Source organism: Dendropsophus ebraccatus, chromosome 3 (genome assembly GCF_027789765.1).
Source record: "Dendropsophus ebraccatus isolate aDenEbr1 chromosome 3, aDenEbr1.pat, whole genome shotgun sequence".
NCBI classification, from domain to species: Eukaryota; Metazoa; Chordata; class Amphibia; order Anura; family Hylidae; genus Dendropsophus; species Dendropsophus ebraccatus.
This window is the reverse complement of record NC_091456.1, coordinates 14570238-14587267: the sequence shown is the minus strand read 5'-3', so window position 1 is coordinate 14587267 and position 17030 is coordinate 14570238. Positions and strand designations below refer to the sequence as shown.

Here is a 17030-nt window from a genome sequence, read left to right as displayed (position 1 = left end):
ATAACAAAAAAAAAAATGAATGTAAATTGCAAACTTTCTTTTATTTCACATCTACTGTTGACTTAGATTTTAAAAGTTATAACGACAGGTACACTTTAAGGAACATGTGTATATACTGCTGATGCATTATCAGGTGAGTCAAATACTAATACAATGCAGTCGGCTGAAAGTAGCTACTTGGCAATCAATATAGGAAACAAACACTAAGCTAATATTACAATGAACACATTTTTCCCCATAGCTCTGGAGGTCGACAGCGAGGATTACTCTACGCAAGGAGGGAGGTTGGGTCCATTGATGAAGAGGATAGAGTCATTACGGCTCGAGTTTTCAGGTGCCCAAACACACGGAGCTAAAGACTCAACAAACAATACAAGTAAGCGGGATAATTATTGAGGCAGCAGGCATAGTCTACTAATGGAAAGTGTTGGGAGCATTCTACCATTGCACATTTATCTTCCATGCCGCTTAACTTGTAAATATTTTTGTGTAGCGGAGTGTAAAGGAAGGCACGGGAGAAAATTGCATCTCCTATACTGTATAATGAAAACATATGTCGTGAAATTAGACGAGAAAAGGCAAATGAGCGAGCGGGAAATTATATTTACATTTGTGAATTTCGAGTTTAAGAAATTTCAAAAACGCAACAAATTAAAAGGCGTTCTCTAAGAATACATAAATAAGCCCAAGACGGCTCTAACACCTTAAAGGGCTGCTCACATGCATATACACTGCAGGCTACCTGACATTTCGTCTCACACCGACGTTTTGTCACCGGTGGAGTGGGGTTGTAGAGCAGACAAAAAGTCGTGACCTTTGGGAAAAACACTTGCAAAAGGTCCTGACAACTTTTTGTTAGCTCCAATGCCTAGTAGCTGATTATACAGTATCCACCGCTAGACAAAGTGCAAAAATATCCTCCAATCATTTGTTATTAGTGATGAACAAATTTGCCAAAGGCTTGGGTTAGGCCGAACCCAAACGCTCGGCATTTGACTCCCGGTGGCTGGGGAAGTTGGATGCATCCCTAGGGAGTGCTGGAAAACATTAAAGTGTCACTGTCACTGCAGAAATCAATAGTACAGGTGATTTAAAGAAACTTTGTAATTGGGTTTATTAGGCAAATATGCCATTATCTGAATTCAAAACAAAAAATCCACCACCCCCGCCCTCCTCTCTCTCATTCACTCTTTTACATCAGTCGGGCCCAGTGTAACCTATGGAGAGGGGAGGGGGAGGAGGGAGATTAGTCACCAGCAGAGAACAAAGGATTACACAGTGGGAGCTGTGTGAAAGCCAGTATTCAGAGGTCAGAGAGGTCAGTGCTGACTGTCAGAGGAGATAGCCCAGTGATGTAGCTGTGAGTTAATTCTTTGTTGTACTGTTTTGGTTCCCTTATCTCCCTCAACCCCTCCCCTCTCCATAAGAGAACCATGAAGACGGGGGAGAGCTTCAAACTGCTTTTTCATGATAAAAATGCATTTTTCAGCTACTAAACCCAATAACAAAGTTTCCTAAAATCGCCTGTACTATTGATTTCTGCAAAAAATAAATAAATAAATAAACAAACGACAGTGGCACTTTAGTACAGCCATTGGCAAATTTGTTGATCACTATTTATTATATCTGACGATTGGGGGGGGATCAGCACTTGTTTGCATGGTTTTTACACAGCACAATAATCGAGCAGGCGGGCTGCAAAAAATTATCCTTGTATGGTTTAGGCGGCCATGGAAACTGACAGTACAGATGTGTATATATTCATGGTGTCAGTTTCCAGATCACACAAGCGGTGCATACTTACCTAGTACACTGCTGTGTCATCTGTCATCCTGCTCTCCACTGCCCATGCCTCTTCTGGCTATCGGCCACACATAACCCTGTTTACACAGGAAGATGTGCGGCCGATAGCGTTAAACTTTATAGGCCCTATTACACGAAGCTATTACTCAGCAGCTATCCCGTACTTACCCATTACTCACGCCAACAGCGAGCGGGGAGCGAGGAGCAAGGAGCGAGGGGCATTTTTTTCCTGGGACCGCGGAGGAGGTGGCTGAGGGAAACGACGTCCACTCACCTCCCCGGTTCCAGCGGCGGGTCCCGCATTGCGACGCTCCGTTCCCCGGCCGCTTCCTGGAATCCGATGCAGTCTCGAGACGTGACGTCTTAGGTCCGCACAGCCACTCAGTGACAGAGGTGGGATTTGTTTCAGACGTATCGTCTCAGGCCCACGTCAGACACCAGGAATCGTCCGGGAACCGGGGACTGGAGTGCCGCGATGCGGGACCCTCCGCTGGAACCAGGGAGGTGAGTGGACCTCGTTTCCCTCAGCCACCTCTTCCCCGGTCCCAGGAAAAAAAATACACCTCCCCGCTGGAGAAGCCCTTTAGAACAGCTCAAAAGATGCTATCAGCTGAAGATCAGGCATTTTCCCACTCCTCGGCGGATGACGTCACTTTTACACGGGCAGATTATCGGCTGAAGGAGCGTTTCTAGCAAATCGGCCCATGTAAAAGGCAGATCACTCAGCCAAATTATTTTTCCTTCCATTCCAAAATCAACATGGACAACAAGGCTTTAACTCTTAGCGCTCATGTGCTTACTAATACAGGTAATACTTACCATTGGCCCAATAACAGCCAAGCAAATCCTCGGTTCCCTTTCATGCCACTCTAGGAGAAAGCAACGGGCAGTAAATTAGTGATTGAACGGACCTGTAACAAAATGTGCAGCGTAGAAGCATAGATCATTTAAGTGTACACTGTGTCAGTAGTGATTGAGAAAGAACCGGCAGATCATCGGAGGTAATGTTATTTGGATTACGCCAATATTTTTTGAAAGCAGACAAGTTATTGGTAAATGATGGTACTAAGTGAAATGAATCATAGAATCATCCAATGTATCGCATGCTAATGTCAGAGGTTCTCCATCTACATTCATAAAAAAGATGGAGAATGGCATAGTGTGACTGCTGCCAAGCCCAGTCCTAGTGCCCAAGTGGACCACACCCATTAGATGGTCGGTTAGTAACACAGACACTTATCTAACGTGTATGGTGGTTTCCCAACTGTCCCCTTATGGCAGAGGTGAGTGGAAAGAAGGATGGATTGTGTTAAAAGGACAAGTTGGCCATTTCAACTTTTTTTTCCCCAAAAAAATGGGGGGGGGGGGGGCAGATAAAAAACTATATTAACTCACCTCTCCCCATGCCTATCCAGCATCTGATTACCGCTCTGGGACCCCCGCCGGGCTTCAGGATCTCCACCAGAGGCAACGTCACAACCTGACTGATGGACTGGCCGGTGCAGCCAATCAGTGACTGGAGCGGAGTCCCACCCCAGTCACTGACTGGCTGAGCGGACTGTCCATTCTTCCCCGAGTTGTGGCGTCATTACAACTCAGGGTGAAATGCAAGTCACGCGACACATTGCGGGCACGGGGACAGGTAAGGATTGGTTGTTATGTTCGTCCCTATCGCCTGTCAAATTTTAGCCAGGGCCGGACTTCTCCTTTAAATTTCAACTACCCAATCCTTTTATTCTAAAGAAGATTAGTTGACACTATAGGTATCTGGCAGCAGCTTTTCCCCTCTCTTTATTGAGAACTCATTCACACTCAGCTTTGGCAGAGAATAGAAGACAGTCATCTTATGTGTATGGCCAGCCTAAGTGTCCTTTTACAAGAGCCAATTATCGGCCAGAAGCGTTGCAAGAAACACTCCGGCGGATAATAGTTGGCCTGTGTAAAAGTGACAGCCGAGGACGTAGAAAGCGCCCGATCCTCAGCTGATCGTGTATTTACATCTTGATTTAAAATTTCTCATCATTGGCCACACATTTCTCTGTAAGCCTGATGACGATAAAGGGAAACTGACAGCACGGACCTACATCTAATTGTGCTGTCAGTTTGCAGATCTCATAGCGGTACATACTTACCTAGTCCACTGCTGCAGTGACACGGCATCCTGTTCTCCAGCTCTCCCATCCCGCTGCCGTCTTAAGGCCGTAGTCTCCTCCAGAATGATTGACAGCCATAGGAGGCAGGGCCTGAAGATACAGCAGCTGGACAGGAGAGCCTAAGGAACAGGATGCAGAATCAAACAGCAGTGCAATAGGTAAGTATACCCTGCTGTGTGATCTGGAAACTGACAGCACTTATATATGTATATAAATCCATGCAGTCAGTTTCCATGGTTGCACAACCAATACAAGGATCGTTCGTGCAGCCCAGTCACTCAATTTGTCGTGCCATGTACAGGCACTGCAAACAAGCACCAATCCTGCTGACCGGCACTTGTTTGCGGCCCCTACGGACGACAAAAGGACCTTAAACTCTATTAAGGTCTTCAGCACAAAAATGATTTATAAACAGAGGGTAAGGAGGCTTGGCAGGTCTACAGCTTAGTCCATCTTTTACTGTCATATTTGTAAGTATAATTTTTGGAAGGGAACCTCTTAAAGCTTTTTTCATATATTATTGAATGAGATTAATAAATGACTCCTGTTAGTGGACACATGGATTAGAGCTCTAGTGCACATTGTGGAGTTAGATAAGAGGCACAGACACTGCTGAGAGCTATATCCCCCCATGATAGTACAGTTATTGTATAGCCGGCCAGCGGCTCTGGTCACAGATAATCCTCGCGTCGTAAAGCTAAATGACCATCCTCCCACCAGTCAGATGAGCAGTCACTGTATATTAAAAAGGAAAAAAAAAAAACACTTAATGGCAGGTGCCGACAAGTATTAGCTTCTGTTCCGTATAGCATCGGAGTATGGAGAACTGACCAAATGCAAGATCAGGATGCAGCGTTATCACGTCCACCCAGCAGGTTACTCAGATGGAACCGTCATTACAAACAGGAATCAATACGGCAGGAAACTCTGTAATAAACCTTAGGCTACTTCACAGCTAAAAGCTAGCCCATACATTTACATCTCATTTACATTTACATGTTTGCACATGGCTCACCCTTTAAACAGGCACTGTTGTCTTGTGGTTGTGATCGCAAGCAGTTTTGTAATATATTCTCTTCTAGTTTTCTATGTTTAAAGAGTCACTGTTTACATTTTTTTTGAAGAAATCAATAGTACAGGTGATTTTAAGAAACTTTGTTATTGGGTTTATTAGCCGAAAAATGCATTTTTATCATGAAAAAAAGCAGTTTGAAGCTCTTCCCCACTGTCTTCATGGGGGTTTCTATGGGGAGGGGAGGGGTGGAGGGAGATGAGGCACCAAAACAGGACAACAAAGAGTTCATTTACAGCTACATCACCGGGCTATCTGACCTCTGAATACGGGCTATGGGTGGTATTACACGGAACGATAATCGGCCGAATTGGCCCGATTCGGCCGATTATCGCTCCGTGTAATAAATGCAACGATCAGCCGATGACAACGATCATCGGCTGATCGTTGATATAGGTTAGAACCTATTTTCGTCGGGCGCCGACCACGCACCGCTGCGTGTAATAGCGGTGCGTGGCCGGCGACTAACGATATACATTACCCATCCACGTTCCAGGGCTGCTCCTGCCGTCCGCTTCTCCCTGCGTCCCGCGCGCGCTCTAGCGTCACAGAGGCCTGTCAGCTGATAGGCCGCTCAGCCAATCACAGGCCGCGGCGGTCCCGGCCTGTGATTGGCTGAGCAGCCTACCAGCTGACAGGCTGCTGTGACGCTAGAGAGCGCGCGGGACCCCCGGGAGAAGCGGACGCAGGAGCAGCCCTGGAACGTGGATGGGTAATGTATGCCAGTTTAGCAAGGGCTGCAAGGACATCGGTAACGATGTCCTTGCAGCTCTTGTCAAACGATTATCGGGCCGTGTAATAGGTCCAGTAAACGAGCAACGATCTGCTCGTTTACAGGTATTATCGGGCCCTGCTCGGCCCGTGTAATACCACCCTATCACACAGGTTCCGCTGTGTAATCCTTTGTTCTCTTCTGCCGACTAATCTCCCTCCTCCCCTCTCCAAAGGTTACACAGGGCTCAACTGATATAAAGAGTTGTGATTTTCTGATAATGAGCAGTGGATGAGAGAGAGGAGGGAGGGGGGGGGGGCTGGGAAAAGCCTTTTTGAATGCAGACAATGGCATATTTGCCTAATAAACCTAATTACAAAGTTTTTTTAAATCACCTGTACTATTGATTTGTGGGGGGGGGGGGGGGGGACGAACGTGAAGCGTGACACTTTAAATCAACATGATACAAATGGCCACTAGGTGTCTCCCTTCACTGCGCATTCACATTTAGCAGAGAATCCTGGGGGTGCTCGCATTGTATGCTCAGCTCCCCTGTCAAGCAGCATCAAAACCTCTGTAACAGCACAGTGACATTATACTGACTGAATTGTTGTATAGCAAAGAGCATAATTAGCCTACGTTAACTGTCCTCAGTTGATCTACAACCTGCATGATGAACAGGTGTCATTCCTTGCGTGAGAGTACAAAGGCCTGGAACATTCTGTGTTTGTCCTTTTTTTTTGACCAGAGAAAAAAACAAATATCGTCATAAAGCACAGTTTAGCCATATGTATAACGTTAAGACAACTTTTAAACCCTGAATAATCTTTTCAGAAGTTGGGGGTTGTTTTATACGCAGTGTATGGTCGCCGCATACGATGGGGGAGCGCAAAAAGGGCCGCATCCCCACCGTATGCTGCAACCACAATAAAAAAACAAACAGATTAACTCACCTTTTACCCGTTCCGGGCAGCCGTACGTCTCCTGTCATGTTACCGGCACAGGCAGTGTGATGCAGAGACACTGCCTGCGCCGGAGGTCCCCGGAGCTCTCCCAGGAAGCCAAGCATCTCCTCGGAGAAGCATGGAGAAGCTCGGCTGTCGGGAGAGCTTCGGGAGAGTTTCAGAGGTGCCAGAAGTCCCCGAAGCCTCTGTCATCCTCCCAAAGCTCTCCCGGCAGACAAGCTTCTCCAATCAGATGCTCGGCTGCGCAGGAGAGCTTCGGGGACCTCTGGCGCTGACAGTTTGGATCACACTGCCTGCGCCGGGAACATAACGGGAGATGCGCGGCTGCCGGGAACGGGTGACAGGTGAGTAAATTGTTGTCATTTTTTTTCTTCCACTCCAGTTAACCCCTGCCTGACCACAGCAGGGCTCCAGCTAGTAAACCCTGCTGCGGTCAGGTAGGGGTTAACATTTTCTGGCGTATAAGACAAACCCCTGAAAATCTTCTTAAAAGTCAGGGGTCGTCTTATACGCCGGAAAATACGGTATATTATAAAACTTCTTGCCATCACATTCAGTGTTGATTTCTTAAACAAAATTTACATCTGTCCTGAAAATGACATAAAAAATTGCATGGCATACATCTTAGACTGAAGATTGCTGACCCTGCTGCCTTTGGCCAGTTTGGCTAACTGTCCAAGTTTATACATCTGTAATATACAGTACATGCATGGACTTTATACTACAGACTGGACTTTGGAACTCTCAGCATCATTATACATTACGATGCCGCGAGCTCCGAAACTGTTACATTTCCACAATACTGTACTGACAACTGTATATTATGGACGCGTGAATGCGGCCCTAAGGAGAGTGGCAGCCTTCTCACTTGAGAAGGGTCGGGTGTGTTGGATTTGCACAACCTCACCCTATCGCTCTGGGAGAGATAAGCCAGTGCCAGAGTTGTTTGACTGCAGCTTACTATATGTATAAAAACTTAAAAACGTGGAGCAATTTTTAACATTCACATCTTTTCATCATGTACAAATTATAAAATATAACTTTCACTGTAAATGATTAAAATATAACCTATGGAGGGGGGAGGGATCAAGGGGGATGAGTGAGCAGGAAGAGGACAAAACAGCTGTACAGTTTGGACACTGTCTGGGCACATAAAACGCTGGATTCAGAGGTCAGAAAAGTCACAGCTGGTCTGGGAACTTGATGAAAGAAGTTTGTAGGATGCAGTGTTTTGCAGGGCTGCCTTTTCTCCTCTCCGTGCTCATTCATCCCCCCCCTCGGCCCCTCCCCTCTCCATAGAGCATAATGGACACAGAAATCCTACTTCTTCTGAGGTGAGGGGGGGGGGGAGGTAGGAAAACAGCTTTTTGAAGTACAGAAGGAAACTCTTTTGCTTAATAAAACCTATAACAGAGTTTCTTAAAATCACTTGTACTTATTGATTTCTGAAAATTGACATTAAAATGATAGTTATGCTTTAAACGTGTCCATTAAAGTGAAATCCTTTCTTGACGACTTACAATAGCACGGGATTCAGATTTAGCACCGTAGCTGCTAAACACAAGCTGAGCCGCCGCCTGCTATTACGGCTTCAGGCTGTATTGTACATAGTGGGCCGTTTATTAGGAAAACAATGAAAAATAGAAAACTCACCTGCGAACGCCTCAACCAGGTAGAGCGGGTCTTTAACTCTTCTGAGACCACAAATTAATAGAAAAATGTGTGTGTCTCCTGGGATATGCATCATCCCTAGAAATCAGAAGACAGACTTATTACACATCCAAGGGAAGGCATCCAATAAATGGAAAGAATTGTATATCTCAGGGTAGGTTCAAACTACGTAACCCGCGCGGATATGTTACGGCAGATTCCGTAGCTCGTACTTGTTCACGGCGGCACGCATATCTGCCAGCTCCATAGACACAATTCTATGGCCGGCCTGATTCCGCATTCCGCCTAAAGAACTGACATGTCTATTCTTTTAGAGGAACGCGGAATCGACCCGACCATAGAATGGGGTCTATGGAGGCGAACGGGTACGAGCCACGGAATTCATCGGAACTTATCCGCGCGGGTTCCGTAGTGTGAACCTACCCTAGGACTGGGCTAACACAATGTTAAAGGGGTACTCCAGGCCGTGGGGTATTTTGGAGGATCGCCGGGTAGGGGGTGGAAATTGAAGCTGGAGGTCACTTACCCCCCCTGTTCCAGCATCGGTACCCGGATCGCGCCGCCCGGTACACCGGTCCAGCGGCCGCTTCCTGGTCACAGCAGCTGCATGAGACTTGATATCTCAAGGCAGCTCTGCCATTCAGCGGCTACGGCTGCTGATTGGCAGAGCTTCCTTGAGATGTCACATCTCATGCGGCAGCTCTGACCAGGAAGCTGCCGCGGGATGGGAGTACCGGGCGGCGCGATCAGGGCACCGGTGCTAGAACAGGGGAGGTAAGTGACCTCCGGTCTCAATTTACACCCTCTTCCCGGCGATCCACCAAAATACCCCACGGCCCGGAGTACCCCTTTAATGCGGTACGGCCCAGGTACACATTGGTACCAGTCAAAAAAGGAATGTTAATGTTAAAGGTGACACAGAAAATAGCTCTATTCAGTGCAATGACATAAACATAGCTAGGTTGGGCCACTTCCCCCACTACTCTGATGAGTTCCTGAGAATCATTTTCTTTAAAATCAATTGGTTTCATAGAGTTATATAGATTTGTAAATTACTTCTATTTAAAAATCTAAAGTCTCCCCATACTTATTATTTGCTGTATGCCCTGCAGGAAGTGGTGTCTTTCTAGTCTAATACAGTGGTCTCTGCTGCCACCTCTGTCCATGTTAGGAACTGTCCAGAGCAGGAGAGGTTTTCTATGGGGATTTGCTACTGATCTGGACAGTTCCTGACATGGACAGAGGTGGCAACAGAGAGCACTGTGTCAGACTGGAAAGAATACACCACTTCCTGCAGGACATACAGCAGCTAATAAATAGCGGAAGACTTTTTAAATAGAAGTAAATTACAAATTTATAGAACTTTCTGACACTTTCTGATTTGAAAGAAAAAAAAAAAAAAGAATAAGCCGCTGCTAGAAACCTCTGAAATCCTTCTTTGCCCTGACATCTGCATTTGGTGTTGGGGCACCCCCATTAGAAGGTCGGTGGCCTCGGCTGACATTAGTCAGACGTGTATGGCCACCTTTGGATTTAATTTAACAGACTACTATACAGAGGGTTCTGCCTGTCCTGTTATGTCTCCATGCTGCCAGGTTACTATACAGAGGGTTCTGCCTGTCCTGTTATTTCTCCATGCTGCCAGGTTACTATACAGAGGGTTCTGCCTGTCCTGTTCTGCCTCCATGCTGCCAGGTTACTATACAGAGGGTTCTGCCTGTCCTGTTATTTCTCCATGCTGCCAGGTTACTATACAGAGGGTTCTGCCTGTCCTGTTCTGCCTCCATGCTGCCAGGTTACTATACAAAGGGTTCTGCCTGTCCTGTTATGCCTCCATGCTGCCAGGTTACTATACAGAGGGTTCTGCCTGTCCTGTTATTTCTCCATGCTGCCAGGTTCCTATACAGAGTTTTCTGCCTGTCCTGTTATTTCTCCATGCTGCCAGGTTACTATACAGATGGTTCTGCCTGTCCTGTTATGCCTCCATGCTGCCAGGTTACTATACAGAGGGTTCTGCCTGTCCTGTTATTTCTCCATGCTGCCAGGTTACTATACAGAGGGTTCTGCCTGTCCTGTTATGTCTCCATGCTGCCAGGTTACTATACAGAGGGTTCTGCCTGTCCTGCTATTTCTCCATGCTGCCAGGTTACTATACAGAGGGTTCTGCCTGTCCTTTAATGCCTCCATGCTGCCAGGTTACTATACAGAGGGTTCTGCCTGTCCTGTTATTTCTCCATGCCGCCAGGTTACTATACAGAGGGTTCTACCTGTCCTGTTATGTCTCCATGCTGCCAGGTTACTATACAGAGGGTTCTGCCTGTCCTGTTATGTCTCCATGCTGCCAGGTTACTATACAGAGGGTTCTGCCTGTCCTGTTATGTCTCCATGCTGCCAGGTTACTATACAGAGGGTTCTGCCTGTCCTGTTATGTCTCCATGCTGCCAGGTTACTATACAGAGGGTTCTGCCTGTCCTGTTATGTCTCCATGCTGCCAGGTTACTATACAGAGGGTTCTGCCTGTCCTGTTACGTCTCCATGCTGCCAGGTTACTATACAGAGGGTTCTGCCTGTCCTGTTACGTCTCCATGCTGCCAGGTTATTATACAGAGGGTTCTGCCTGTCCTGTTATGCCTCCATGCTGCCAGGTTACTATACAGAGGGTTCTGCCTGTCCTGTTATGTCTCCATGCTGCCAGGTTACTATACAGAGGGTTCTGCCTGTCCTGTTACGTCTCCATGCTGCCAGGTTACTATACAGAGGGTTCTGCCTGTCCTGTTACGTCTCCATGCTGCCAGGTTACTATACAGAGGGTTCTGCCTGTCCTGTTATGTCTCCATGCTGCCAGGTTACTATACAGAGGGTTCTGCCTGTCCTGTTATGCCTCCATGCTGCCAGGTTACTATACAGAGGGTTCTGCCTGTCCTGTTATGCCTCCATGCTGCCAGGTTACTATACAGAAGGTTCTGCCTGTCCTGTTATGTCTCCATGCTGCCAGGTTACTATACAGAGGGTTCTGCCTGTCCTGTAATGTCTCCATGCTGCCAGGTTACTATAAAGAGGGTTCTGCCTGTCCTGTTATGTCTCCATGCTGCCAGGTTACTTGTGCAGTGAATTCCTGCCTGCTTGGCAACTGTGAAATTAAAATGCCCGTGCACCTCGGCAATCAGCAGAAGTCCCGATACCTCGGCCGCCACATGACGCGTCCAGCCGCAAACATTCCATTCTTTATTAAGAGGCAAGAGGCCGGCACTTCAGACGACTGGAGATGAGGAGCGTTTGTTAGCGAACAAATTGTTACAATGAAAATAAATATATATATAAAAGTAAAATAGTGACAGTAATGAATTATGTGCTGCAGCTAAATGAAGTGCAGCACTTACCGGGAGCGGCAGGGAGAGCTGGAAGCATTGATCGGGCACGGAAACAATGGCGGGATTCTATCGGCACATTTCATCTCTTACATTCCTGACTCTCCAAGATAAACAAGAACGTCCGCATCCAATAAAGATCCCTTCCACCATATTCTTGTGGAAATAGATTGGTTAACCCCTTACGGCTGTTGTGTTTGTCTTTCTGCACTTCAATAGCCATAACTTTTATTATATCGACTTTATCACTCTATGAAGCCTTGTTCTACACGGAAGAAACTGTATTTATTTTGCATTCATAGGCCACGACCACACAAAGTCCTTTTTTTTAGCCATTTGATGGACGTTATTTGGGCTTGAAAAGGCCAGAACCAGAAAAAGATGTTGTGTGGTCGTGACCTTAAAGGGATTGTTCATAAAAAATAAATTCTTTGAAATCAACTGGTGCCAGAGATATATATTTGCAATATACTTCTATAAAAAAAAAAAAAAAAAAAAACTCATTTCTTCCAGTCCTTATCAGCTGCTGTATGCCCTGAAGAAAGTGGTGTATACTCTCCAGTCTAACACAGTGCTCTCTGCTGCCACCTCTGTCCATGTCAGGAACTGTCCAGAGCAGGAACAAATCCCCATAAAAAACCTCTCCTGCTCTGCAGACTGGAAAAAATGAACGACTTCCAGCGGGACATACAGCAGCTGATAATTACTGGAAGACTGGAGATTTTTTTTTTTTTTATCAAGTAAATTACAAATCTCTGGCACTTTCTAGGACCAGTTGATTTGAAAGAAAAAATTAAATTTGTGAACAATCACTTTAAAACAACAGAGTCGGGGGAATGAACTGCCCTGGATTGCTTTCTAGGAATCAGTGCTCATTGCATCACGAGAAACACAATAACCTAACCGAAGAGGGGAGTCTCTCCAATCATGCTGGAGGTTCTTCCATTTAATGTAAGCAGAGCCCCCCCCAACCCTCAATTCCTTCCATAATGGTTATAATCTATTCAGTCTCCTTCCCGCTGTTCTGAGCTGCTGCTTTCTGCTGAAAACACAAAAATCTGTGTGTGAGCTTTTTTTTCTCCGTCTCCCCCTCCTGTCTGAGACAGCGGTTGTAAGCAAGTCCCAGGCAGACTTCATCTGCAACACTGTAGCTTCTTTGTAATGCTGGGAGGGTTAATCACAGTAAGCTCATCACCAACTTGACTTTAGAACAACCCTCCCAGGCTTACAAAGAAGCTACAATGTTGTAGATACAGCCTGCCAAGGACTTGTTTACATTGGCTGTCTCAGAAGGGACAGGGGGGAGGGGGGAGACAGAAAGAAAGGCTTACACACAGATTTTTGTGTTTTCAGCAGAAAGCGGGAGCTCAGAACTCAGAGGAGACTAAATAGATAATAATAAGCATGGAAGCAAATGTTGGTCTCACCATGGGCAGCCACTTGGGGGTGCGCAGCCGCTAGTTCATCTGTCCTGTTTTCCTTTGGATGCAGAGAAACAAGTCTGAAGATTTAATGAGTGCCCCGTTACCTTGTGTTACATAAATATCATAAGTTATGTTTGAGTGGAATACCCCTTTAGGCTGCGTTCACACTACAGTGGTGCCTTGGATTACGAGCATTATTCGTTCTGGGACCGCACTTGTAATCCAAATCCACTCTTAAACCAAAGCAAATTTTCCCATAAGAAATCATAGAAATGCAGACAATTGGTTCCACACCCCAAAAATAATGATTTATTATTCTGAATAACATGTAAAACTGATGAAACAAACATTCAGAAACAGCAGAATATGTGATATTATAAGTTACTGTACAGTAATGGAGAGGATGGGAAACACACGGGCGGACAGATACTGCAGGGAGCATGAGGGAATGAGCAGGGCAGATGTGGGCACATACATGCAGCACTCTCTGTCCGGGGAGAGAGGGGTTACAGCTATGGATAGATTACCTCCACAGTCCTGTCCCCTGATGTAAGCCCCAGCCTGAAGTGGATCTGCTATGATTTGGAAGGTGAGGGAGACTTCCTGGGTCAGAGTACAGGGCTGTAGACCCCGCTATGCAGACCATGCCCCTCCTCCACTCCCCCTCCCACCCAGTACAGGGAGCTCTTAAACCAAAGCAATGCTCTTAAACCAAGTCACAATTTTGAAAAATGGTGAGCTCTTAAACCAAAACGCTCTAAAACCAAGTTACTCTTAAACCAAGGTACCACTGTACGTATATTTCAGGCAGTATTGCAACCAAAACCAGGAGTGGATTGAAAACAAGGAAAGGATCTGATCACACAATGTTGAAATTGAGTGGATGGCCGCCATTTAATGGCAAATATTTGCTGTTATTTTAAAACAACGGCTGTTATATTGAAATAATGGCCGTTATTTACTGTTATATGGCGGCCATCCACTCAATTTCAACATTGTGTGAACAGATTTTTCTGTGTTTTTAATCCACTCCTGGTTTTGGTTGCAATAGGAGGACCCCAATACTGACTGAAATATGCGTAGTGTGAACCCAGCCTCAGGGTGCGTTCACACCTATAGGATCCGCAGCAGATCCACAGCACAGTTGGGGGTGCAGATTTGATGCTGTATTCAGTTATTTAAATGAAATCTGCTGCGGATCCGGTAAGTGCGACCGTACCCTTAGGGTAATTTCACACAAGTGGATCTGCCGCGAGTCTCACACTCAAAATCTGCAGCTTATCCGCAATACAGATAAGTGCATGTTTGATTGCGGGTAAATCTACATGTAAATCTAAATCTACCTACATGCGATTTACCCCCAAACACGCACTTACGTGTATTGCGGATTAGCTGCGGATTTTGGGGTGAAACTCGCGGCAGGTCCGCCCGTGTGAATTTACCCTTAAAGGGGTAGTGCGGCGCTAAACATTTATTCACAAAATAACACACATTACAAAGTTATACAACTTTGTAATGTATGTTATGTTAGTGAATGGCCCCCTTCCCCGTGTTTCTCCCCACCCACGCTAGACCCGGAAGTGTTGGGATGGATGGAGCGGTTCGGACGGCCTCCCGAAGATGACATAATTGTCACAGGATGGCGGACGGGGGTCAACGTGAATGCGGTAAGTATAATGCACCAACACTTTCGGGTCTAGCGTGGGTGGGGGGAAACACAGGGAAGGGGGCCATTCACATACATAACACACATCACAAAGTTGTATAACTTTGTAATGTGTGTTATTTTGTGAATAAATGTTTAGTGCTGCACTACCCCTTTAAGATCTCAAAATACACTCCAGAAAGCTATATGTAAACATAGCCGTTACAACGGAGCTTGCAACGAGAACGGACACAAAAGAGCGAGATCCCCAGCCTGTGCAGTAACAGACCAAAGGAATTTGACAATAATGACAAGTTTGCAAAGAAAGGCGAGCTTATCAAGTTTATTTCACCAAAAAAAATAAAAAAAAATAAACTGTATAGAATCCCAATTCAAGAGATTTTGGTTCTCGTCTTTCGGCAGCAATCCCCCAGACAATACACATGTAATGCTCCTATCCTCTTTGCTTCTCAGCTAAAGCTTCTTCAATAGCCGAGGCGACAGATGCCAAAGACGTATTTATTCAAATGTGTCTTTTTTTGTGAGGACACGGAACTTGGATCAGTTACAGTCAAAAAGAAAAAAAAAAAGAAAAAATTAATCCAAGCCAGCCGTAGGGATGATATTTTCTGACTGAACGGTTCTTATAATTTATAGCCGGGTAAAGCTGTAATACCATGGGCTGTGATATCTGCGCCGTGTCATGGCGTCGCTCTCTTTTGCTAGGACATAGGTACTGAATAATGACACGTACTTACTAACGTGATGAGCCTATTTTCTGGAGCCGCTTCATTTGTTATCCGTACTTGGAATACTAGCGTGACAGACTGAGAGGAACTAAATCCAATGGTTTTAACGTCTCCATTCCTCCTAGAAAGCTTGCCTTTTGGCAGACGTGAAGTTTATAGGATTAAACGGAAGACAAAGGTCTTTGGAAGGTGTAACACTCGCCCCCACTGGAGGAAGACACTCCAATCTCCGCTCCGCTGACTCTTACAGTAATGTATACCCAGAGGACGTCCTAGAATAAGTACGGCTTCATTTCCTACTAATGACTAACGTAGTCCTTCAATTTTGTTACTTTTTTTTTTTTAACAATAGAGCAATGGGTATATTCTTTTTTTCCTGTCTTACTATCAGAGATGAGCGAGTACTAAAATGCTCGGGTTCTCATTTCGAGTAACAAACCCCATTGAAGTCAATGGAAAACGAGCATTTTTGCAGGGGACCAAAGCTCTGCACAGGGAAGGTCGTGTGAAAACCTGGAAACCTCAGAAAATGATGAAAACAACACGGAAATGGACAGGAAACAGCAGGGGCAGCATGCATGGACGCCTCTGGGATAGGTATAGCTGAACTACAGATCTCAGCCAGCCAAGAGACAGCAACAGGACAAATTGACTACTGACAGCTGCACTACAAGTCCAAGTCAGCAGCCAAGAGTAGCAAAAAAAAAAAAGTTTTAAAAATTGTAAGCCCTTAGAAGAACTGTTGGGTTCTTTGTGTTGGATTCCTGCCTAACCGCACACTAATTTCCTGCCTAACACTCTCCCCGACAGTCAGCAGCTCTCTCCCTAATCTCTTCCAGCCTGCGTCTGACGCGAGCACCGCCGGCCCAGATACTTATATGCCAGGGTCATCTGATCTGGTTAGCCAAACACTGCTATCGACATGTTGGGTACCCACATGATGCTACGAGCTCCAAAAGCCTCTCCTGCATGATGATTGGCTAAGAAAAAGCCACCAAACATGCAGGAAGAGGAAGATGCCATTGTCTCGAGATGCTTGTCCGAGTAACTAGCACCATCGAGTACCCTAATCCTCAAATGAGTACCAAGCTCGGACGCGCATCTCTACTATGAAAGGTTAAAGGGGTAGTGCGGCGCTAAGAAATTATTCACAAAATAACACACATTACAAAGTTATACAACTTTGTAATGTATGTTATGTATGTGAATGGCCCCCTTCCAGTGTTCCCCGACCCCGCCCGTGTACCCGGAAGCGTAGTGCAGTATACATACCTGATCCGACTCCTGCCGTCCCTCATGCCGGCCCCCCTCTGCCGCGTCATAACTGTGCTCAGCCGCGATTGGCTGAGCAGTTATGCTCAGCCAATCGCGGCTGAGCAGCTGATGGCGCAGCTCCCCCGATGCTCAAGACGTAAAAGACAAAGAGGTGCTGCTGGGGTCCTGGGCCACAACAAAGTTGGAGGCCTGA

General features: G+C 46.0%; 1 protein-coding gene across 2 annotated transcripts in view; it reads right to left on the bottom strand.

Moving 5' to 3' along the window:
• The window catches only part of GLT1D1 (glycosyltransferase 1 domain containing 1), a 92025-nt gene that overhangs the window by 33027 nt on the left and 41968 nt on the right, over window positions 1-17030 (bottom strand). For both annotated transcript variants that reach the window (XR_011362262.1, XM_069964022.1), the window contains exons 7-8: window positions 8359-8454; window positions 2623-2672 (exon numbers count right to left, since the gene is read on the bottom strand). Coding sequence is in view for 1 of the 2 variants with exons in the window: in XM_069964022.1 (XP_069820123.1) it covers window positions 2623-2672; window positions 8359-8454 (146 nt within the window). In the remaining variant the exon portion in view is untranslated. The remainder of the gene's footprint in view (window positions 1-2622; window positions 2673-8358; window positions 8455-17030) is intronic.